General features: G+C 39.9%; 2 protein-coding genes across 4 annotated transcripts in view; one reads left to right on the forward strand and one right to left on the reverse strand.

The window, feature by feature from the left end:
• APLF (aprataxin and PNKP like factor) overlaps positions 1-20701 on the reverse strand; it is a 97880-nt gene extending 77179 nt beyond the window's left edge. For all 3 annotated transcript variants that reach the window (XM_045827797.1, XM_045827796.1, XM_045827798.1), the window contains exons 1-2: positions 20438-20701; positions 3409-3480 (exon numbers count right to left, since the gene is read on the reverse strand). In XM_045827797.1, coding sequence (XP_045683753.1) covers positions 3409-3480; positions 20438-20533 — 168 coding nt within the window. In that variant the 5' untranslated portion in view covers positions 20534-20701. The remainder of the gene's footprint in view (positions 1-3408; positions 3481-20437) is intronic.
• Positions 20702-20866: 165 nt separating this feature from the next.
• FBXO48 (F-box protein 48) lies at positions 20867-24860 on the forward strand. Its single transcript, XM_045828298.1, has 4 exons — positions 20867-21090; positions 21819-21923; positions 23012-23341; positions 23823-24860. The coding sequence occupies exons 3-4, from the start codon at positions 23048-23050 to the stop codon at positions 24018-24020; spliced, it is 492 nt and encodes a 163-aa protein (XP_045684254.1). The 5' UTR covers positions 20867-21090; positions 21819-21923; positions 23012-23047; the 3' UTR covers positions 24021-24860.
• Positions 24861-25088: the final 228 nt, after the last annotated feature.

A 25088-nucleotide genomic window follows, 5' to 3' on the forward strand; every position in this document is an offset into this window, starting at 1 on the left:
AATGTTGTAAATGCCCCATAATAATAGTTTAAAGACATAAGACATGTAAGATATATGGACCCACCACTCAGCTTAAGAACAAAGAGTATTGCCGTTACCTTTGACGTCCCTGTGAGTTTTTCTCTACTCTGTTCCTCTCAGTTCCCTGAAAGGTCAGTATTATCCTGATGTTTGCATTTGGCACGTCCTTTATTTTCTTTATGATTTTACTACCTATGTTTATGAACCTAAATATATTATTTATTTTGTAGGATTTTAAATTTTATATAGTTGGAGCCATATTCTTCCAATGCTTGCTTGTGTCATTCATTATGATGTTCCTAATTTTAATCCACGTTTTTTCATGCTTTCCCTGAATTTATCATCTATTATCATCTGTTATAGTCTATTTCATTAAATGATTACATCACAATATACAAGGGGGGGACCCCAAAAAGTCTGGAATTTATTTATAAAAAATTATGTATTTATTCTTACATGTTTAAACTTCAGTCACCTTCAAAGTACTCTCCACTTGATGCAATATACCTATTGAGATGTTTTTCCACTGCTGAAAAGTTTTTGATCTTGTCGATTTTGATGCCTTTTTGTGCTTTTGCCATTTTTTGTTTCACCTCTTCCACATCGGCATAATTTTTCCATTTGAGGACTTTTTTTACCCGAGAGGGGAAAAAAGTCGCTTGGGGAGCTCTGGTGAATAGGGAGCGTGAGGCACAGAGTGATGCTGTTTTTGGTTAAAAAGTGCTGAGCACTCAGAGTGGTGTGGGCAGGTGCACTTGGAGAGCACCCATCCTGAAATGGGCAAACCCAGTGAAAGAGTCTTCAAAAAAATTCACTGAAGCTGAACGCACCCTCTCACACCACCAGCTGGTGCACTGACACAGATGGGTTCCCAGAACATTCACCAAGCCAGGGAAGCCTATACTACGGGGGCCCTCCATCCAGAAGATAATTCTGGTTTTTTGTTTTTTGATTTTTTGTTTTCCCTCATATTTATCAGTTCCACTGTTGATAGAAATTCATATTGCTTCTTGTATATATCTCTTGGGGTGTGTGCACACATGTGTATGTGAGTGTATGGTCTAACCTGCAGACAAAACATGCCTTTATCTTTAGGAAATAATGTCAAGCTATTTTTCCAAAGTGTCTGTACCATTTATGTTCTCACCCAAATCCTATCTGCAAAAACAGGATTTGATAACTAACAACACAAATCTAGGAAAGTCTATAAACCTACAGCAAAAGCTAATAATCTCTACTTTGGCATCAAAAATAACTAGAAATCTTTGTCTAAGAGTGAAGTACTCACTATAAGTTCCTTGTTTCATTTAACATGAATTCTACAGCAGTAACTATAGATATTGTAGAAAGTAAGTATTATTAAGTCATAGATCTTCCAGTAGAAAAGCCAGGTGTATTATTGACCATAATTGCTATTTTGAAAAAAGTAAATATAAAATAATTGTTCAGTCAGAAAAGGCAGGCAGAATAGGAATTTAGGGATTCCTATATTCTTTATCTCAATGTGTTTCTATAGGGAACTGTTCGGCGTGGCGTGGGGAATGTAGTCCAGCCCCTGACTTGGAAAATCCAGTGGGGAGCGAGTCAGCACACAGGACCCACACCCACAGATAGGTTTTCCCATGGGGAATCAGGCCTGCATTGTACCTAGGCGGCTATGAGGCTTACTTTTGTTAAAGCTCCCTCACCCTGGATTGAGGCAGCAAATATTTACTGTGTATCTTTAAAATGGCTTCCTAAAGTCTGTGCTAAACTTCCCAAGTATGGAGTGTAACCAGTTCAACCACTTTCCCCCTTGATCTGCAACATCCTTTTCTTTGAAGTAATCATCAACATTCTTTCCTTTGTTATCTGTAAAAGGTAACCACCTACAGCAAACCTGTGCATAGTAAATGAGGACCATCCTGATGTAATGTACCCAGAAAAGCAAAAGAAGCCTGTCCAGGCAGGGGTCGGGGCCCCCTCTCTCACTTAGAGAGTGGCCATGCCATCCCTTTTCTCCACAGGACTTCTGCAGCCCATGTGAATTTGTTCATTGCAGCCACGACCCACGGACCCCATGGGCCGAAGTCCACATCATGTTTCAGTAACAATAAAATCAAGCTTCTTTATTCAGTAACAATAAAATCAACCTTCAATAAAATACATAGTTATTTACTGTAAAAGTGTTAGTAATTGGGTACTGGAAAATATTGACTTTATAAAAATCCATGATATCCCCTCTCCTAGAAATGCCACATAGAGTTCCCACTGCAGCACTTACTTGTACATATAATAAATATTAATTACCTACTACGTGCCAGGCATACTGCTAGATATGAGAGATGAGAAAACCGGTCAGTGTTCCTGTACTGAACAAGTTCATGATCTGGTAAGTCTTACTCTGCAGAATGCGCCAGTTGGAGAGGATGGGGAGACACGTAACTGAGGGTAAGTGAAGGGGCCCCACAGGGATGTTGACTACGGGTCACTGCACTTTTTAAGACACAAAGACATATGATACAAACCCTCTTAAAAAGCATTTGTTCAAGGGTGAGATGGTATGAATTCATCTTACTTCAAAACTTTTCCCAGTGCTGGAATTTTTTTTAAGGATGCATCTCAAATTTGGGAATGGTTCGACACAGGATCATAAAAGTACTGCCTGCATAAAGGAAAGAACTCACACCACAACAGGCAGTTGTACATCTAAGGTGCAAATACATGTAGGTTTTTAAATGCTACCAATTAATGAAATTCATTTCATAATAATAAAGTTAACACCAAAGCATCAAGTCTGAAATAAATGGACCCTCATACACACAGTTTATACTCCTAAACAATAGATTCTGCAAATGAAAAGGAATAAGCACACAGTAAATTCTTGGAAGCTGCTATCCCTACAACACAACAGTGCTCGAACTAAAATGCAAGTAATTAGAATTCTCACCCTTAACAAGAACTTTCAAATCAAAATTACTTTTAAAATCCTAAAGTTGGACAGATCTAAATTTTAGAAATAATCAACTCTCTACACACAACAGGCATAAAAACCTGTTAAAATACAACTCTGTGCCACTCAGTTGACTGTGGTCACTAACCTGCCCCACAATTACAGAGTTCGTGTGGGACCTTATTCGTCATATTCAGTCACAGACACAATAACAATGTGCATGTGAACTGCTGGTCACCTTTCATTGAAATTCTAACTATGTAAATGTAACACTGCTCTATGGGAAAATTTAGGTAGTTTGAATAGTTTGATCTTTATCTCCCAATTATCTTCCAGCAATAAGAAGGATATATTTGGACATTAACTCCCTATTTCTATAACCTTAGAAAATAAGCCCCTCTAACCAGAAGCAGGGAAAAGGTGAGAGACAAAAAGTTAAAATGAATCATATTTACCGGTTTGATTCGAAGCTGACTGCCCACCACCTCAAGAATGGCATGTCTTCTGGACACTCTCTTGTCTGTTATCTACATGGAAAAAAAATAAAAATGTTAAACACAGCCACCTCCCTAAATAAAAACTAAAAATTAAAACATTAAAAAATATATTGAGCAAAAAAAACAAAACAACTCAGAGGTGAAGGGACCTGCACAAAATCCAAGAATAAATGTTTGAGCAGGGACTCAGAGCCCAAAACCTACATGATGGTTTCCATTCAAGACAGACATTCAGTGGGGATTCTTATCAATGAAGCTCATAAAATGAGAAAAGAATCTAATATGTATTTATTAGAAAACATCCTATATACAGAAAACACAGTGCAGGCTATAATGACAAATGGCTTTGAAAAGCAGCAGTCTGGTAAATTTAAGAGTCCTGCAGGCAGACCTGCATTTGAGCTCTGGCGCCATCAGCACCACTCACAACAACGGGAAGGTAGGAGTGGGAGCAGTAAAAATCAAATATTTACAGTGAAGAAGAGATTATCATCATATATATGTGTGTGTATGTGTATGTGTATTCATATATATTCCCTGTGTTTGAGCCAACAGTGTTCTACTTATGCTCACAATCATTTCCACCTACAAAAGTTAAAAAACTGTTTGCATTTAAATGCTAAAATTGCCCATCAAGTCCTCGGTGCATGGCTATAAACACAGTAGTTCAGGCTACCTTTGCTATTTGTGGCTGATTCATAATGAAAACATTTCAAGTATCACCTTATCATAATAATTTGGCCCATCTAATGGTTACCTTAGTATCTATCACTTCAACTCTGATATGATCCACATCATTACCAAAATTATAGGTAAAAGCAGACTACAGCAATGCCTAAATTCATTGAATTAATTAATTAATTAATTAATTAATTAATTAAATTCCATTAAACCCACTGGTTCTGCAAAACCTGGTCAAAATATGAAACTGACAGGAATCAGTACACATTTTTTAAAGTCAGAGAGCAGTTCCATATTTAAGGCTGTAGCTAAATGAAAACAGTAACATCAAGCATCACAGCAGAATGCATTCCCCATCCATAAATTTCCCACACAGCTGCAAGTTAGTATTTAGGACACTTTCTAGAATAAAGTATCTTAAAGATATCCCATGTAAAATATACCCACTATTAGCCACAACGGCTATTTCAGAAAAGTAAATATAAACTAATAATCTATTCTACCAGAAAAGTCAGGATAAAATTTTAGAGGTTGCTCTAATCCTTCCTATAATGTGCCTTTAGTGGGCCGAAAACAATAGCAGTTATCCGATAACACGCTGTACCATTTGTGACTCTTTTTTTTAAGGTTTTATTTATTTTCAGAGAGAAGGGAAGTGAGGAAGAAAGAGAGGGAGAGAACTAGCAATGTGTGGTTGCCTGTCATGTGTCCCCTTCTGGGGACCTGGCCTGCAACCCAGGCATGTGCCCTGATTGGGAATTGAACTGGTGACCCTTTGCTCAATTCACTGAGTTATACCAGCCAGGCCCCATTTGTGATTCTTTTTTAATTTTTAAATCATTTTTATTTTTCAATTACATTTTACATACATTATTATATTAGTTTCAGGGATACACCCTAGAGATTAGACAATACATAACTTAGTAAATGATCAACCAATAAATCTCACTCCCATCTGACACCATACATAGTTATTAGACTATTATGGGCTATATTCCCTATGCTGTACTTTACATCTTCATGACTATTCTGTAACTACTAATTTGTACTTTTTAATCCCCTCACCTTTTTCACCCATCCCCGCAACCACCTTCCCATTAACATATTTTCCCTATCTATGAATCTATTTCTGTTCTGCTTGCTCATTTTGTTTTTTAGACCCAGTTGTTAATAGATATATATTTATCCATGTTATTGTTTGTATTTTTATCTTTTTTTCCCTTCTTCTTAAAGAAAACCCCTTAACATTTCATATAATACTGGTTTGGAGGTAATGAGTTCCTTTAGCTTTTTCTTGTCTGGGAAGGTCTTTACCTGTCCTTCAAAATGATAGCTTTGCCGGGTAATCCTGGTTGTAGATACTGGCTTTTCATCACTTTGAGTATTTCTTGACCTGCAAAGTTTTGTTGTTTTTTTTTTGAGAAATCAGCTGACAGTCTTATGAAAGCTCCCTTGTAGGTAACGAATTGCTTTTCTCTTGCTGCTTTTAAGATTCTGTGTCTTTAACTTTGTGCGTTTTAGTTATGATATGTCTTGGTGTGGGCCTTTTTGGGTTCAACTTGTTTGGGACTCTCTGTGCTTCCTGGACTTGTATGACAATTTCCTTCGCCAAATTAGGAAAGTTTTCTTTCACTATTTTTTTTCAAATAGATTTTCAATTTCTTGCTTTCTCTGTTCTTCTTCTGGCATATCCATGATGTGAATGTTGGTGTGCTTGAAGTTGTCCCACAGGCTTCTTACACTGTCCTCATTTTGAGGGGATTCTTTTTTCTTTTTGGTTTTCTGATTCGGTGTTTTTTGCTTCCTCATATTCCAAATTGCTGATTTTATTCTCAGCTTCATCTACTCCCCTGTTGATTCCCTGTATATTCTTCTTCATTTCAGTTAGTGTAGCCTTCTTTTGTGACTGGTCCTTCTTTATGATATTGAGGTTTCCACTAAGTTCATTGAGCATCCTTATAACTAGTGTTTTGCACTCTGCATCTAGCAGATTGCTTGTCTCCGTTTTGTTTGGTTCTTTTTCTGGAGTTTTGTTTACTTTTTTCATTTGAGACATGCTTCTTTGTCTCCTCATTTTGGCAGCTCCCTGTGTTTGTTTCAACCTATCAGGCAGAGCTGCTGTCTCTCAAGACTTCACAGAGTGGCCTGATGTAGTAGGTGTTTGTAGTGTTCAGTGGCATAGCCTCCCCGGTCAGCCAAGCCAGGCACTCAAGGTGTGCCCCCTGTGTGGGCCTGTGCACACCATCCTGTTGTAGCTGAGCCTTGACTGTTGTTGGCATGTCAATGGGATAAATTTACCCCCAGGCCAATCAGCTGCAAGGATTCGCTGGCTGTGACCACTGACCACCAATCTCTGACCACTGTGGTGCATCAGCTGTGTAGGGGAATACCCCACAGAGCAGTATTTACTTTAGCAGAGCTCTAATGCCCGCTGAGTCTGCCCCTTGAGTGTGTCACTTAAGGAGGTGGTTGAATGGTGATGCTTTGATGTGGTCCGAAACTGTCCACTTGGTGCACTGGCCCTGGGATCTCCTGGGAAATGTAAACCAAGGTCAGCTGCTACCTGTGTTCTGCCCAGGGCCACCTGGCATGAGCTACCAAGCAATCTGTAGATGGCTGATAACTATGCTGGGCTTGAGTTGCCCAGGAGCAGCCAACTTGCAAAGAAAGGCAGGCTACTGCTAGTGCTGGGCCTTGGTTCATTTAGCAAAAGGGGCACAGTGAGGCCAGATGCTGCTTGTTTGAGAGATTTTAGGAAAATCTGAAGCATAAGCCAAGACAGGTCATTTGTACGGAAAAGCCACTGGAAATAGTTTGGGTGGGCCCAAAACTTGGGTGGGGTGGGGTCTCAAGGAACCACCAGGGTGGGGCGAAGAATGTGAGCCAGGTTGACTGAGTCTCAGACATGGTGCCCACCTGCTGGCTCAGTAGGGGGAGGGCTCATCGAAGGAACAGTGGCCTCTGCCAGTGCATTTGTCTGGGAGAATGCTGTCCCCTCAGCTTTTGCCATGATGCCAGATAATTCCGATCCTCCTCTATGTCTCTGGTGCTTTTTGAGTGGTGCCTTTTGAGCTGCTGCCCCAGTGTTAAAACTCAAAAAGAGTAGGTCTGAGTAAGTCTATGTGCTGGCCCTTTAAGAGGAACTGGCTGGGACTCCAGAAGCCCTCTGTTCCCTCAGCCACAATCCATGCTGGTTTTTACAGCCAGGAGTTATGGGGACTTAGCTTCCTGGCACTGGAACCCTGGACTGGGGGCCTGGTGTGGGTCTGGACTCCTCACTCCTCAGGGCGGCCTCCACAGCCAAGATGTCCCTCCCGATTTTTATCTGCCACACTGCCACATGTGGGTGTGGGACCAGCCAGCTCATTGCCTCCACTTTTCCTACCAGTCTCATGCTGATTCTTCTTTAATTCCCTTGTTGTAGGACTTCCATTCAGCCAGATTTCAGGTGGCTCTGAATGATGGTTATAGTTTAGCACTAATTTTGATGTGTTGTGGGAGGAGACAAGGACCATGTTTACCTAGGCTGCTGTCTTCACCATTTGCAGAGATCTGTATCATTTGCACAGAACTTTCACTTAAATGTTGAGATTCACCATAATAGTGTCATAGCTATTATTCACATTTTATGTATTTGGAAATTGAAAGTCCAGAGAATTTAAGTACTTGTGTCAGTCAGTTGTGTCTTTGAGTGTGCATAACTTCAAATTTTATTAATATGTGAGAAATATTCATATGATTCCACACCTATATGTAATTATTCAGATGTAATTTCAAAAAGTTCAAATTATTCTATGACTGAGAGTAGGAAGTTTCTGTTTTTAACTCGGGTACTAAGATCTCATTGTAAACTTCAATAATACAAATCGATTTTCTAACTAACAAAGTAACAAACTGTCAAACATAAAACCATGACATATAATGATGGTTCTTGTAATAATCTGGCTTAAGTTTCTTTTTTCTTTTTTAGCTAAATTTTTGCAGGAAGCGATGATGGACTTTTTCCATCTTTCTTTGAAGTAGACTTCACCAACAGACACTAGCAAGAAAGATTTTAAATAATATAAAAGTATAATGTGACCTCTAGTGGTCACATGATTCCACAACACTGCCATTTCATTGCAAGCTATGCCATCTCCATAAAGCACCAAAAAATGTTTTTAAGTCTTTGAAATTAACATTACTCAGGCATTTAGCTATAATTATCCCTTTTAAACCATACCTCTAAAAAGTAAGATAAAAAATAATTTATGCTTCCTCAGTGGAAAGCTTACAGGTTTAACAAATTATCATTAAAGCTTATTTAATTTCAGGGTGGGGTGAGAAGGGTGGGTAGTAGGTATAAAGTAGGTCACAAATAGATTACCCTAAAGATCTCATGACCTGCTTTATTTAACATCAGATCACTGCTCCTTGTGTGGGATAAATATCCATACATTCTTGTTCAAGTAGGAACTGTAACAGCAACTATGTATTAAGATAAAGAATGCAATACTTTTATGTTATCTTTCTTAATCTTCACGAAGTCTCTGAAGGAGATACTATTATCTTCATCTTTGTAGGTGAGAAATGGCAGTACAGAGAGATTAAGCAACTACTTAAAACTGCGTAGCCAATAGGCAGCCAAGACTTGAACCCACAGAATCTGATTCTAGAGACACCTTTGCTGTTAACACTGTACTGCCTCATTTTCATTGGGTAAAACATCACTTTTTTTATTATTTACCAGCTGCTTAATTCTCTAAACTTAGAACATATGAAAAAAACCTGGAAGTAAAGCAGAAAGGCTATTTAATAAGCAAGTAGACATTCTGAGAAAATTCAAGCTCTAAATACAGCTCCAAGAGGACTTCAGGCTTTTACTTGGTTGTGATTATTCTAATGTCATACCCAAGTGTAATAAGATGTATTACTTAAATTCCCAATTCGCTATTAAGAGTAGAAAACGAAGTGGGTAGGGTTTACTAAGCAATGCATTCACAATGGGGGAAAATGAGTGCTGCTGGCCTGCAAATGGGAAGGGAAAGTCTATGGAAAAGCAAAGAAACCCCAGTACTCAAAAAGAATGTGCCAACTAGAGGCTATTGGGGTACGAACAAATGACCTACCATCCTTCAAAAGGGACTACAAAGGCTCACCCCAGTTTGCTTACTGGTCACCAGGCATCACCAGATTTAAAAGAAAACTTCACTTGAAAGTCATTTTGCATCTTAGCCATCAAAATAATTACAACTGAGGAATTCCAGTTTCATATAGAATAACTGTGGTCACCTAAATTCTAATCACACCACACATCCTCCCCCCAATTAAAGATCAGTAAATAAAGCAAACAAAACCAACTATATCCTGCATTGAAAGCACTAGGACACATTGATCACCACCAACTTTAATTAACATGTAAGGGGGAGAAACATCAAACGCTTCACGGCGTGTGCTGGAGCAGAAAGCCAGGTGGCAGCGGGGAGGAAAAGAGAAGAGAGGGAGTGAGAACCAAGGAGTGGTGGGTCACAGACAGTATCACTCCCCGGAAAGACATCATACCTGGAGTGGGAAATGCTGAAAACACACATCACATCCAGCAGTTCAGACGTCCAGCAAAACCAGCAACAATTTGGTCATCAATATGAATGATGACTACAAAGGAATATAGCACAGAGAATACAAAAATAATCTACTGAATCATACTGAACTCAAGAAAGGGGCTGGGGCTACAGCTGAGAAGAGAAGCCTTCTTTATAAAATAATGACAGCTAATGTAGAAGAAATGGTGGAATCAGAAAAATTACTGTTTTGTAACTACCAAAGTATTAATTGAGTCAGTAAAGGATCAATGGACGTTAATTTTTCCAGGGGAGGATTTATGGGAAACAATATTCATGAAGTCTCGAAGCATCACTCCACAGATTCCTCACACAGGGAACGTCCTCTCCCCTGGGGGAAGTCAGGCACCACCTTCCATAAGCAATCACATAATAGTATCAGCACCAACAGGACACACTGAAAGCGGAGCCTCCTGGTTTGCTGCTCTGAGCTCACATCACCTGTGGAAGACTCCTATCCAAAACCTTTCACCTGAGTCTAATCATGTGGATAATAGACGAATCAATCTTGTGGGAATTCTATGAAACTGGCCCGGACTCCTAAAGCACCATGCTATGAAAGACAGACGGGTTGAGATTAATGAAGAGAATGTTTGATTAGATCCTAATTTTATTTAAATGTTAAAAAGGACATTATTGGGAAAGTTGGGTAAAACTGAATATGAAATATTAAAATTTATAGTTACTAATTTGTCAAGTGTGTATGTATATTTATTTACTCTTTATGTAGAAACATCCTTATTCTTAGGTTAATACAAGAATGTGTTGACATTCTTAGAGAATAAAGTGACATAATACAGGCAGTATATTTTCTTTTTAAGATTTTATTTATTTATTTTTAGAGAGAGGGGAAGGGAGGGAGAAAGAGAGGGAGAGACAGCAATGTATGGTTGCCTCTTGCACACCCCCTACTGGGGTTCTGGCCTGCAGCCCAGGCATGTGCCCTGACTGGGAATCAAACCAGCAACCCTTTGCTTCGCAGTCCAGCACTCAATCCACCGAGCCACACCAGCCAGGTCACATGCAATCTATTTTCAAAGGGATTCAAGAGAAAGAGAGAGACAGAGAAAGTAAATAAGACAATCTATTAGCCATTAGTTAGCCTAAGTTAAGGATATACATGTGTTCACTGTACTATTCTTTCAACTTTTCTGCAGGTCTGAAATGTCTCAAAATGAAAAGTTCAGAGAACAAAATAACTAATATTTCAAAAATGTAAATACGTAAAAGGTACCATCAAGTTAACTACAAAATGTAGTATGTAAGGTTGATAAATAACAGTAAAATTAATGTCTATTTAGCTACACGTCATTTTGTTCAGATGTGCTTGATTTAGAGCAGGTGCCACAAATGAGAGCCAACAGGCCTCAAACCACCCAGTGTTGCTGTTGTTGCGGCTGTCTCGGTTTTACTTTGCAGAGTGCACACACCTTCCACCTCACCAGCACCCCTACAACCTACCTCTGAGCCACTTCACTCTGTATTGCACACCTGGCCTCTGGTGCCACCTGAATCCACAGCTCATGGTTTAAATGCCACCTGCACTTTTTAGATACTAATTTTTCAGAAGTGATGCTATGTACCAAATGGTACTACCTGCTTCATCACTATGTACTCATTTCTTCTTCAGTACTAATAGCACTCTAATTTGTTCTGGTGAAAATGTGTCTGGTTAAAAAACTCCAAATGCCTAGAATTCCTTGTAGTGATGGATGTAACACAGTTCTAGCAAAGGATGTAAGAGAAACTGTATATTGACCACATTTCCTAGTTTCTGTATCTGCTGCTTTGGTATCTGGGGGATTACTGACTAGGAAAGAACTGCCCCTGGCTCTCAGGGTTATCGCATTCTTAGATAAATGAATGGCTTACCTGCAAGTACATATTTCATATGCAAAATAACCAATTCAAAATCATATCCCCAAACCCCATGTTTCTTACACTGCCCTAATCACCCCAGGAGTAGGCATCAGACAACCAGAGCTCAATAACACCCTAACCTGCTTCTCTGCCTTGCCCGTTTGTCCCAAGAAAACCACAATAAAGGTTTTCCCGCCAGTTCCCCTAGCTCTCTTGGCCTTCTGCCTTCCACGGACCACAGGGTTGTCCAGTGTGGCCCTGTGTGGTGTGCCCTTCTGTCACGGGAACTGTGAGTAATAAATGATCATTTCAGTGGCAATCATATCCTGATCAGTTGGCCTCACCATACCTGCACAAACGTATAAAATCTTAATTTTAACACAGAGTAGAGCTTCTGGAAAGATTATCTTCCTGATAAAAAGGACCTGACTCAGCTAGCACGCACCTTTTGCCCTCTGCCTTTCCTTCTTCTTGCTTAAATGTTGCACCTCAAGGTACAGCAGCCACCTTATGACTACAGACGTGAAAGCTGCATGCAAAACCAGGGAGGAACACAGAAATGCCCGAGCCTGGAGAAGCTGCACCAGCCCTGACTGGCTGCTCCTGAGGTTCTCTATTACAGAAGACAATCTGTTTGCTTAAGCTGCTATTTGCATTTTTCCGTTACTTGCAGCCAAGAGCAATTATAATTAATACACATTAACAATTGTTATATTGATGCTAGACATCTAATAAATTAATTTATGGCCAACCAGTTAGAGGAGGAATATTAAAAACCAGAAAAGCTAACTAAATTGAGCACTGGAGAACAAGAACTTTCTTTAATATTAAAAGAATTGCATATCCTATAGCAGAAGCTCAGCAAAGAAAACCTGAAGAATACACAGGTTGAAGGATAATGCTGAAATCACTTCTATCCTCTGTTAGCAGCCGCTAAAATGATAGCAGATTTTCTTCAGGTAATATAAAAAACACCTTTTTATTTGAGTTCTTCATATTGTGTCTTGAATGGGGACAGGACTCTCTGTGTTTATATCACTTTTATATTGATAAAGTGTGCTTCCCTTATCTTTGATTTTCTGGTTTTGAATTCAATGTTTCATGCATATGATGTATATACAAGTCCTTTCTCCATTTTTAAGGCATAAAGTTTGTGCCAAAAGTAAGACATAGACATAAAAAGATAAAAGAACTGTTGTGATTTGTTTGCCAAATATTTATTTTTGGCATTTATTGAAGTCAAACGAAATGAAGATATTCTCATGCTACCAGCAGAAATGCTTAGATGTTTTGCATCAAGGTGTCTAACTGAGGCAGACTCTGGCCAGCGGGGTCCGTGGGTCGTGGCTGCAATGAACAAATTCACATGGGCTGCAGAAGTCCTGTGGAGAAAAGGGACGGCATGGCCACTCTCTAAGTGAGAGAGGGGGCCCCGACCCCTGCCTGGACAGGTTTCTTTTGCTTTTCTGGGTACATTACATCAGGATGGTCCTCATTTACTATGCACAGGTTTGCTGTAGGTGGTTACCTTTTACAGATAACAAAGGAAAGAATGTTGATGATTACTTCAAAGAAAAGGATGTTGCAGATCAAGGGGGAAAGTGGTTGAACTGGTTACACTCCATACTTGGGAGGTTTAGCACAGACTTTAGGAAGCCATTTTAAAGATACGCAGTAAACATTTGCCGCCTCAATCCAGGGTGAGGGAGTTTTAGCAAGAAGCATGCCTCATAGCCGCCTAGGTACAATGCAGACCTGATTCCCCATGGGAAAACCTATCTGTGGGCGTGGGTCCTGTGTGCTGACTCGCTCCCCACCAGTTTTCTGAGTCAGTGGCTGGGCTACATCCGCCACTGCCACAGGGAATGGTTCCCTATATCTAACCTACTTGTTTGTTATTCCCAAAATCCTAAAAATAAAAAATAAACCTGAACAAAGTAAAAGCAGAAAAGCTACTGGATCCTGAAGTAAATAGAATAAAATGGTACCTTTCATTTCATTTTTGCCTATATATAATTGCTGAAAAACCAATACGAGTTAATTTTGCTTTAGATGTTTTTCTAGAGAAATTTCTGAATATCATAAATAGATATAACTCATAAATTCAGTGTTCCCACTTAGCCTGCTTCCTATAAATATAGGAACAGAAAAGAGGTAAGTTTGTTTGTTTGTTCTTAGTACAAACCACATAATACACCAAGGGCTAAGACAATAAAAACTTTCTTGTACAATACTTTATAATTTACAGTGCTTTCCCATGGGATTTTCTAGTTTGTTTTATCTACAACAAATAAAAAATAAACAAATTCAAACTTTCATGGTAAAGAACAATTGAAAATCATCTGGTATGGAATCTATGTTTGTATTATGAGAAAATGGGCAAACCTAAAGAAGCAAGGGATCTATTTTAGGCATATATTACATGAAATTCTCTCTTCAAACTTTGTGTGTGTGTGTGTGTGTGTGTGTGTGTGTGTGTGTGTGTAAAGTAAATACAATCTAAAATTAAGACCTGAATTGGAGAGAGACTGGTTACTATAAACCAGTCAACAAACCACAGAAGTTCCTTAGCTACAGTGCTTCTCACTGCCAGGTTCAGCATACACTCCGAACAAAGCTCAATCATCAACACTGAGGCTCTTCTATAACGTTAGACAAGTTGATCTTACTCCTCAGCATAGCAAAAGTTGATTCAAGATGTTATTATTACACTTGGAATTTACCAAAGTCCAGTTTCTGATACTAAGAAAGGACAAGTTTGATAAACTGTACTTGATTTTTGCTAGACGCTCTCTAGGCAGACTCCAATTTACAGATGACCTCTCTTTAAAAGGTTATTAACATACTGGATGTGAAGTGGTTTATGAAATTTGTGAATATCCTTTCCCATAAGAATAACAGTGTAAACAGTAAGGTTATCAGGCTATCTCACAAACACCTATTTAACCCACAATTCTGATAAATTTTGGAGCATTGAGATTTTTAAAGGTAAAAGTATTTTACTTTTTAAAAAAGTCCAAGTGTCACAGGTTCAATTCCCAGTCAGGGTACATGCCTGGGTTGCAGGCCATAACCTCCAGCAACCACACATTGATGTTTCTCTCTCTCTCTCTCTCTCTCTCTCCTTCCCTTCCCTCTCTAAAAATAAATAAATAAAATAAAATAAAAAAAGTCCAGTATTTTCTGGACTCCTATTTCAAGGTTGCTGAATTGTTAGCCAACATGATGGAGCTGTGCTGACTTGCTGCCAGCAAAATTTCAACTCACCCAGCCGGTTTGGCTTGCCATGCTGCTTGCAGAGTGAACGCCATGCAAATGTAGGAACACCATCTTCATCATTAATATATTATGAGAGAGATGACACAGTGAGTGAAAACATAAGCAAAGCTTACGAAGACAAAACTGGGTTTAAAATCCCTTTGTGGGACTCTGATGAATTAAAGTTTCTTGATCATTACTTATTTAATTCTGTTCAACAGACATTTCTTAAAGACTACTCAGCCAAGCAATCTTCATAGTGTGTCTAGAAGGGGGTTTCAACTCTGAATTCTCAACAGAATCATCTTCAAAGCTTTTTTAAAAACAGACATATCTATATGCTACCTACAGAATCAAATTACCAGCGAAAGGAGCTGGTACAGAAGGTTGGAGGCACGTGGCAAGATGGTGTATTCAGGCTGAAAAGTACTACATGGCAGATGATTTTATAAAATCATCTGCCATGTAGTACTTTTCTATATAAGTACTTTCCCATATATATATGATATATATATCACATATATATGATATATATATATCATATATATCACATATATGTGATATATATATCATATATATCATATATATGTGATATATATATATATATGAGAAAAGTCATTCACTACATACCTATTAGAATGGCCCAAATTCAAAACACTGACAATACCAAATTCTGATGAAGATTTGGAACAGGAACTCTCATGGACTGCTGGTAGAAATGCCACATGGTGCAGCCTTCCAATTTGGAAGGCAGTCGGCAGTGTCTTACAGAACTAAACACATTCTTGCCATACAGTCCATCAAGTGTACTCTGTTTTTACCCAAATGAACTGAAAACTATATCCACACAAAATCCTGCACATAGATGTTTGTAATAGCTTTAGTTATAACTGCCAAACTTGGAAGTAACCAAGGTGTCCTTCGGTAGGTAAATGGATGCACTGTAGGACATCCAGACAACGGGATAGTACTCATCACTGAAAAGCCATCAAAAGACATGGAAGCTGAAGTACATATTACTAAGGAAAAGAAGCCAATCTAAAAATCTACATCTGCATACTGTATGATTCCAGCTGTATGATATTCCAGAGACAGTAAAAAGTTCAGTAGTTGCCAGGGGCTGAGAGAGAAAGGACAAATAGACAGAGCACAGAAAATTTTCAGGACGGTGAAACTATTCTGTGTGACACCACAATGGTGGATACAGGACATTGCACATCCGTCAAAACCCACAGAATGTACATGAAGAGTGAACCCTAGAGTAAACTTTGGACTGGGGGCGACAACAACATGTCAGCACAAGTTCATAGGACCTGCCACTGTGGTGTGGGGTATCGATAGTGGGGGGCTGCACCTGTGAGGGGCTGAGGGTGGATAGGAACTCTCTAATTCCCATTCAATTCTGCTGGAAACCTAAAACTGCTCAACAAAATAAAGGCCTTAAAAAAAAGGAAACTAATAAATACTGTAAAAGTAGTGTCCGAACAAGTTAAACAGGATCACTGATGTAACATGATTGTCCCACAAGTCTAGTCAGCGCTTACCCAATTATCCGATATGCCTGCACATGCAAACCTCAGAGGCTGAAAGCAGACACTCATCAGTCTGAAGGGACCTTCCCTCCCTCCCACCCACTCTCCACCTACCGAAATCCTAACTGTTCTAACTCTTCACAGTTTGCTCAATATGTCAGAGACATACTGAGGCAGTTGTCATTTATGACACTATGGTTATTTGTCATCATCCCTATTTTATCTTCCAATTTACACACTCAAGTTGCCTTCCTGGCTCATCCCATTTGATGTTGTACCCCACCTAGTTACTTGCTTCTATGTCCCTCACACCTATTAAATTTTAAGTTTTTTGAAAGCAAGAGTTTGTTTCTCTTTCATGCCTCCCATATGACTATAGTGTATACTCATTTACTATTTTCAGAATTTACTAAAATATTAGTGAACAAAATAGAAAAAATGTTAACATTTAATCCATCATTAATGTTACTCCTTAAGCTTTAACAATTGGTAGCGCTGCTTCTTTGTTAAAATTCACTTCCAAACGCTATATCCTTTTTATACCTAAGTTACAAATAAACTCTTTGAGGATTGGAAGAGTGAGCGGTTGAGACACAGAAAAGGAAGGAAGAGAACGTGTATTGAAAACCTACTATGTGTCACACTAAGCTCAATAATTAAGAGAGAAAAGGGCAAAACCCAGCAGCTAGGAGTGTTTGGCACATCCCTAGGGATAGACCTTGCTAGACCACTTAGGACTAGCATTCCAGGACAGCCAGTGAGATTCTACAATAAGCAGGAACCATACAGAGTTGCCAGAATGGGGAGCAGTTACTTTGTGTAAACTTTGTAGACACTTACAGCATTATTACAAGTGGTGAATCGATGCCACTTGAAGAGTCCATGCTCAAGTCCATGACTACCCCCATGCCCAGCTTGGGTTCTCTTCTCTTTTTAATTAAAGAAGTAGATTCAATTACTTTAGGAAGTCTCACTAGATAGATACCTGGTGCTGTCCTATTTCCCTGGAGGAAAACAGATCATAAAGGAATGTCATTTAATCCTTGCTATCAAAACAGTAAGAAAAATCTGAAATCAAAACAGTAGTTTCCATTTAAGAGTGTAGTAACTGATAACCTTTCATGAAAGAAGAATCATAAAGCAAGTGGTTTGAGCTAAAGGTACTCTGTTGCTTGAGATGTTGTGCTATAAAAACTTTTCTTAATTAAATTTTTTATTTAAGATAGCTGCAGATTCCCAAGTAGTTGAAATAGACAATACAGAAAGATCTCATACCATTGACATTTACCCACTTTCCCCCAGAAGTAACATCTTGCAAAACTATAGGACACTATCAAAATCACATCTTGATACTAATAAGGTTGAGAGACAAACCTTTTTATCAACACAAAATCCCTCCTGTTTCCGGGTTATAGTCATACCCCTTCCCCTCGGGCTGCCCTCCCCCCTTCTGTAACGCCTGCAACCAATGATCTGTTTTCTCTTTTTATATGTTTGTCATCACCATGATGTTAAGTAAATGGAATACAATATGCAACCTTTGGGATTGGCTGTTTTCACCTTGGATAATTACCTGGAGATGCATCCTACTGTAAAACCTTTTAATTTGTACAGATCACGAAACATAATTACAGCCTAGTCAAGTAAATGAAGATCTTGGGTTCACTGATGATTCACACTAAAGCAAAGGGGACAGAAAATGAAATTTCATTCTGCTCTTCTATACCTGTGTTTTCCTGCTACTGTAAAGACACAGGCATTCTTGTTGTCAAATTGTTTTACCACCAAGACTGTTTTACACTTTAAAATTATGAAACTTTATGCTTGTGTGGCCATAAAGTTGCATAAAACTTGTCTCCAAAGAAAAACATTTCAGATAGACATGAATATACAATGAACTCCTTGAGTTTTTCCACTTAGAACTATGTCTTTGCTCTCTCATACTACCAAAAAAACCAGCAGCCCTGACTGGTGTGGCTCAGTGGATTGAGTGCCGGCATGGGAACCAAAGGGTCAGCAGTTGGGTTCCCACTCAGGGCACCTTCCTGGGTTGTGGGCCAGGTCCTCGGTAGGGAGAGTGTGAGAGGCAACCACACATCGGTATTTCTCACTCTCTCTTTCTACCTCCCTTCCTCCCTGTCTTCCCCTCTGTCTAAAAATAAATAAAATCTTAAAACAAACAAGCAAAAAAACACACAAGCAAACATGAAAAAAAAGTCTGTAATCACTGTTGTTTGGAAAAGCAACTCTCATGTTGAGTTTTAACCATGGCAGAGAAGAAATACATGCATCCATCAACTCCAAAATCTTAAAAACCACCAGATGATTTGTTTGTTCTTCAATTTTTTTTCTCTCAATCCATTTAGGATATCGTTCAGAACCACTTCTAATACCTGCCAAACTTGGCAATAGAATCCCATTACTGAATGATCATTTGAAAAGCAAAAGCAAAATCCAGACCAGATAATTGGCTAACTTTCTATCCCTTACCATTTTCAAAAACAGAAACCAAATCAGCTCATCGCACAATAGCAAACCTGTAACACAAAAGATCAACCTACAAATAATGAAAGGGTCTGCAACCTGTTGCCAGGTTTATAAATCAGAGGCCTAAAACTCATCCGTCTTTTAATCAGATCCACAGCACTCTGCATTGGTGACACAATTTGTTAAGCAAATCAAAACTCATTAGTCACCAGTCAAAAGATTTCTAAATGAAGCACATACTATGCTAAGTTTCTAACTTAGATATAAAGAGATAGAGATAGAGGGAAAATGATAAGAGAGATAGACATAGGGAAGGAGGAGAGGGGGGGAGGTGGAGGGCAAACCTCCTAGGTGGTTGCTTCAAATGTTTGTATACTTTAATAAATTGTGGAGGAAAGTAACAATGTTATTTAAACAATTACTTGCCCAGTAAAAACAAACAAAGACAAACACCAGGCAAATTTAAACTTCCTTAATTAACCTTACTACATATACAATGCACACACTCCTTTATCACAACTTTGAATTACCCTCCTTTTCCTGTTTGGAGAAGGGTTCTAAGGCTAATACCACGGTTCCGTTTAGACACTGGCAGTTAACCGGGATAACAGTCCACAATCACTATTCCCTGCTAGTAGCTCTCTGACATGGGGTTGTCTGCACAGTGGTATTCGTTTGCCCCACAGTTCTAGGGTCGATAAAATCCGTTGCACAAAGTGGACAACACATTGTTAGCAATGTTGACTGTTAAGAAAATACACACATACATATTTAGAAAGAGAGCTACAAAATTCCAGAATGGAACAGACAGATTTTCTAACTCCTAAACATCCCACAGAGGGTGGCGATAACATACCTTAGTGCCACTATGTGTCCAGAAGCTGAATGTTGTGCCCCTTAAATAACCGATCTACAGCTCAACTTTCTCATCTGAACAACGAGAACAGGAGGACCTAACTCACATAGTTTAAAAGGGTTAAAAAACTCGGTATATCTGAAATCAAGGCCTGGAGCACTAAACACTACATAAGAATTAGGTACTACTGAAGAAGACTATTACAATAAAACTAAGTCCACTAGCCCCACAACAGGCCAAAAGTTTAAAAGACATATTCTAGAAAAGATAAAACGAAGGGTTTGGCAAACTTTTTTTTATAAAGGGCCAGATACCACTGTAAATAATGTGGCTTCTCAGGTCAAGAGACAATATCCACAACCCTTGTGGCAAGTATTCTCCTGAAAGACTAATAGGTTGGTTGTTTACATTTTACAACTGAAGGACCCATTCCAAAACAGGTCGGATTTGGACTCAGGGCCATAGTTTAGTGACCCCTGGATAAGAGCATAATGATTATAACACAAGTTAGTACTTTTTAAAGGCAACATAAGGGGAACGTTTGCGAGTTGATTAAAGCTGAGTGAAAAACGCGCTGCCCCCAAACTTCTAAAATCCACACAGGCATGGCGGGCGTGGTAGGGAATGGGCTCGGACCCGGGAAAGGGCCTCAGAAGCCGGCGAGGGCGTGCGTTGCCGCTCTCCCGGTCAGGCCGAGCCCCCGCCACACTTACTCCCAGCAGCGGGCCGCGGCCGATCACCGTCTCCCCGGGCGCCAGGGCGACCGGGGCGCCGCCGTCCTGTGGCTGCAGCTCAAAGACCCCGGACATGGAGGCAGGATCTGGGCCCTTCGCGATCAGAAGGTCCCCGCAGCTGTTTATTCCTTCCGGGAGGAGCCCCGGGCCTACACAATCCCTCGGAAAAAACTAGGGAGGGAGGGGAGCTGGGACTCCCCTCTGGCTCTCGAGAGTCCCCCAGCGGGGACCGGAGCTGCCCGCCCCGCGCCCCAAGCCCCGCCCCTCTGCTCACGTGGGGGTGGGGGGAGTGGGGGGGCCGGCAACGACTCACTCAGGGATTTCCCTCTCACAGGGGCCCCCCAGCTATTGTTTAAAAGCCCCGGGTAAACCCACTCCCGCCCCTAATCACCGCTACCTGCTGTGGAGGACTCCGGACCTTGTAGTCCATAGCGCCTTCCTTCTTCTCCGGTGCTGCGGTGCTGAGACGCTGGTAGAACTACCAATCCCGAAGGGCAATGCTCGTCCCACACCCGCGCGCAATCGGGGGCAGCCAGCTGGGCTGGAGTGGGTGGGACCCGGAGGACTACGGGGATGGCTTCAGAGCCCCCGAGATTTAAATCGCAGGAGCACACTCCGGCACGTTCCAGCAGGTAAGAAGGTCTCCCCTCTCTTTCCCGTTGAGGTCAGGCCTGCCGCCTCGAGGGTTCGGGTCCCGTGCCAGCGCAGCCTCGGCTTAGCGGAGCGGAGCTGAAGTGACAGTTGAGCTCGGAGTTGTTATTGTTGTGCGGTTGTCTGTGCTCCGGGTTCTTCGAACCCTCGTAGCTGCGGCCTGCGTGGGGGAGGGGAGGCCACGCCAGGAAGGTGGCTCCGGCGAGATGTGGGGTCATTCCGTCCCACTTGCGGGGTCTGGACTGGGTGAATGCTCCCCGGTGGCTGCGAGGCTCCTGAGGCTAGGTCTGCACTGCCTCCAGATCCCTTCCTCCGTGTGACACCTGAAAGGGGCGAGCCCTTCCCCAATTAGCGAGGCAATTCGGCAAAGTTTGGTTCTTTAGGAAGAAGAGGCAGAAAAGGGATAGTTTTCCAGGGATCCAGGCAAAACTGGACTTAGAAGAAAGATGCCTAGTAGGATTTTGAGAACCTGACCAAGGCACCCCGACTGTTAAATTCAAAATATTGCCCTGTAAAGCAACTAACGAGAAGCAGCATTTTATTCCTAAAGAGATCCTGGAAGTAGTGACAAACAGCAACGATCTCCTAATATAAGATTCGTTTGGAGAATATAGTAGTGTGACTTTGATCCTGTGTTGATGGGAAGGGTGTGGCAAAAACTTGCGGTTGACTCAGGAACTTCATTTTACCACTTTGTTTTCTTCCCCAGATCCTCAAGAGGAAGTCCTCCGTTGAACAGAGGCATTAAAATTCTGACCACCTCAGTTAATTTGGATCATAAACAATCAAATGAATGGAAGCAACTGTGGTCTTGGTAAGTCCAGAAACATGTAGGTGAGTAGCTCATCTACAGAGGGGAATTGTCCTGAGCTCAGTTAAAAGAAGTATGGAGCTGTATCTCAAACTCCTCCTTTAACACCACCATCCCTATTTTAAAAGGAAGTGCAAAATGGAATAAACTGATTTTAAGTGAGTATAAGCTGTCTTTATATGCAAAAATAGCTCAGCTGGTTTTGGAAGCCAGTGCATCTTAGGTAAATTAGCTGAAACTGGACTTTAAATCTCCTGTCACTGTGCTATATACCTAGGTGAGTAATAAACATTGTTTATAGTGGTTAGTCACTGTTGCATGATAGCCTCCGCCACTATTATCCTTGGTTCATAATTAACTGCAGGATAGCTTCAACAGGCCATTTCTAAAACACCAGTCTGATAACTGAATTGAATTTTTGAGACTTTGTATCATCATAACCCTGACCCTGACTTCTTGTCCATTTTAGATAGTATTTGTGTCCAATGTAAGCACCTACCCATCAGGTATAAATAGATAAACAGCTCTTACATAAAGTACAAAATGTCCATCGGGTTTATGATGAACTCACAAATTTCAGATGAAGAACTTCATGGCAAGGCATCAGTTCCCACAGACAAGTATTCAGGAGCTTGATAGAATTGAATCATACAGATTTCCCAAGGTATTTTCAATAAATATTTGGAATGGAACATATTCTCACAATAGGCATTTCTACTAAACTCAATAAATTGTAGTCTGTTAAGAATCACTTCTCTCTCTCTCTCTTTTTTTTTTTTTTAGAAAATCTTCTTTGGGAGCAAGCACAAAGACAAATGTTTAGTAACCCTTTTACTAAAAATATTAAAAAGAAGAAGAGAAGTAACATTTGTTGAGTGCCTCCAGTGTGCAATTCAGATGTGAGGCTCAGTGATTTACACACTAATCCTAGCACAAACATACATGAGAGGATCATTTTGGCCCCATTTTACAGAATAGGAAGCTTGAGTCAGGAAAGGAAAAGTTTTAAAATTAATTCCCAGAAAGCATCTGGCTCAGAGTGGGATCCATAGTCTGACCTGAAGAGACTAACTTTAAACTCTGCCTTTTAGGTTACCCACGAGGATAATTAACTAAAACATCAAGCTATGCAGAATAACTCCAAAAGGAACAACAATTCAGGAGTTTCTGACACAGAATTGAACTCTGTGGATCCTGAAGAGAGTCAAAATAACTATTTTGAAAGGCTGCCTCTAGAAGTTACTTTACGTATTTTCAGCTGGCTGGACGTTCAGAGTTTGTGCAGGGCTTCAATGACGTGCTGGAGCTGGAATGACAAAATAAGAGTCGATGACTCCTTATGGAAACCTCATTGCTTGGCTATAAGAGCTGTGTGCAAAAAAGAAATAGATGATGATCTAAAAAGTGGTTATTCCTGGAGGGTAAGTTTAATTTTTGTGGTCTGCAGTGTTCTTAATAATATGGTGGTAGGTTTGAACCCAGCTCTACCTTCTGCTTGGAGGAGGTAGTATTCACATGCAGAATGACATTCAGAATGGGTTGGCTTTTGAACTTAAAGTTGTATTATTTTTTTTCTGCACACCACACTATCCCCCATTGATCCTTTAACATTTTTTAAGTCTTAAGTCAGGGCATTTTCCTGTTAACCAGAAGGAAAGTGGCTACTTCTTTTCACTTCACATTATCCAACACCCCCCGCAAACTGTGGCTCACTCTGTAGATATACACATACACATGTATATCTACACACACAAAAAAACACACACAAATTTACTAGTATATGTGTATATCAATGTAAATATGTGATCTTTTCAACCCTATCAATCAGCTTCTCAGGTTTGAAACAAACTGCCGAGCAGCAACACGCTACATTGTTTAATGATGACGGCTTACCTCTTTCAGGATACACTTCTGAGGAATTACAAGAAGAGTAAAGTGAAGCTTGAATGGCTAAGTGGCAGATACAGCAATATATGTTCTCCTATTAACCTGCCAGAAAAAATCATGTACCCGATGGATGCAGAAACGTGGGGAGAAATTCTAGAAGCGGAACTGAAAAGATGCAAAAATCACAAAGATATCATAGCTTTGAGAGTTTAAAACTAGTATGATTCTAAGGTGGCAAAATGTATGTTTTTATCCATTATTTTTTTGTTCACCTTTTAAAATATTTAACATTTAAAAGAAAACTTAAGTAGAAAATATTATAAAAGTAAAGCTTTATTTTTACTTGGCACTTTAGTAAAGAATATTTTTCTGGTTTTATAAGGGGAAAAATCATGAAATGTTTTTTTATATAAGAAATAATATACCAGTGGAGTGATTCCAAAATGTATTGTTTCTTGTATTTGTGTTAGTGTATTGTGGTACACTAATGATAATAGAGTTTGGTATTTTTTGCTTAATGATAATTCGAAAATTCAGGAAACCATTTGAAGAAACTGTCTTAGCAATTCATTAAATAGTAGGCATAACTAGGCTCATGGGAAGATTACCTCAATGAAATTAATAGCAATATGTTTAAATGTATACAAGTTTATATTTCAAAAGCTTTAAAATTTCCATTTCAGTGAAATCAGATTGAATTGTCAAACATTGAAACCATTTTAAAACGTACTAAACTTGTGGTTTAGTTTCAAATTAATCGGACCATAGGGCTAAAACTTGTGAGATTAAGGTTCTCATTACTTGCCTACAGACCTAGAATTGCCCTCAGGGACTGAAACAAACTGAACTGCCATTCTATTTTTCTTAGCAAAACTCTGATTCTTACAGCCTTGTAGCACCATCTAGTGTTGTACACTATTGATAACCAAGACAAAGGACTTAGCTTTTTGTTTCTCCATATTTAAAGATTTTGTTTATTTATTTTTAGAGAGCAGGGAAAGGAGGAAGAGAACGAGAGAACATCAATGTGTGGTTGCCTCTCACATGCCCCCTACTGGGGACCTGGCCCAAAACCCAGGCATGTGCCCTGACTGGGAATCCAACTGGCGACCCTTTGGTTTGCAGGCCAGGACTCAACCCACTGAGCCACACCAGCCAGGGCTCTCCACATTTAAAAGAAAGAAAAATATTGTTTTAAAGAAACTTAAGTACCAGACTTAAAGTTTATAGCTTTCCAGGAATTTTTAATTTAACTCTCATTCTCTCTCTTTTTTTTTTAAA

Source organism: Phyllostomus hastatus, unplaced genomic scaffold (assembly GCF_019186645.2).
Source record: "Phyllostomus hastatus isolate PE091 unplaced genomic scaffold, TTU_PhHast_1.1 phas_scaffold_78, whole genome shotgun sequence".
Classification (NCBI taxonomy): Eukaryota; Metazoa; Chordata; class Mammalia; order Chiroptera; family Phyllostomidae; genus Phyllostomus; species Phyllostomus hastatus.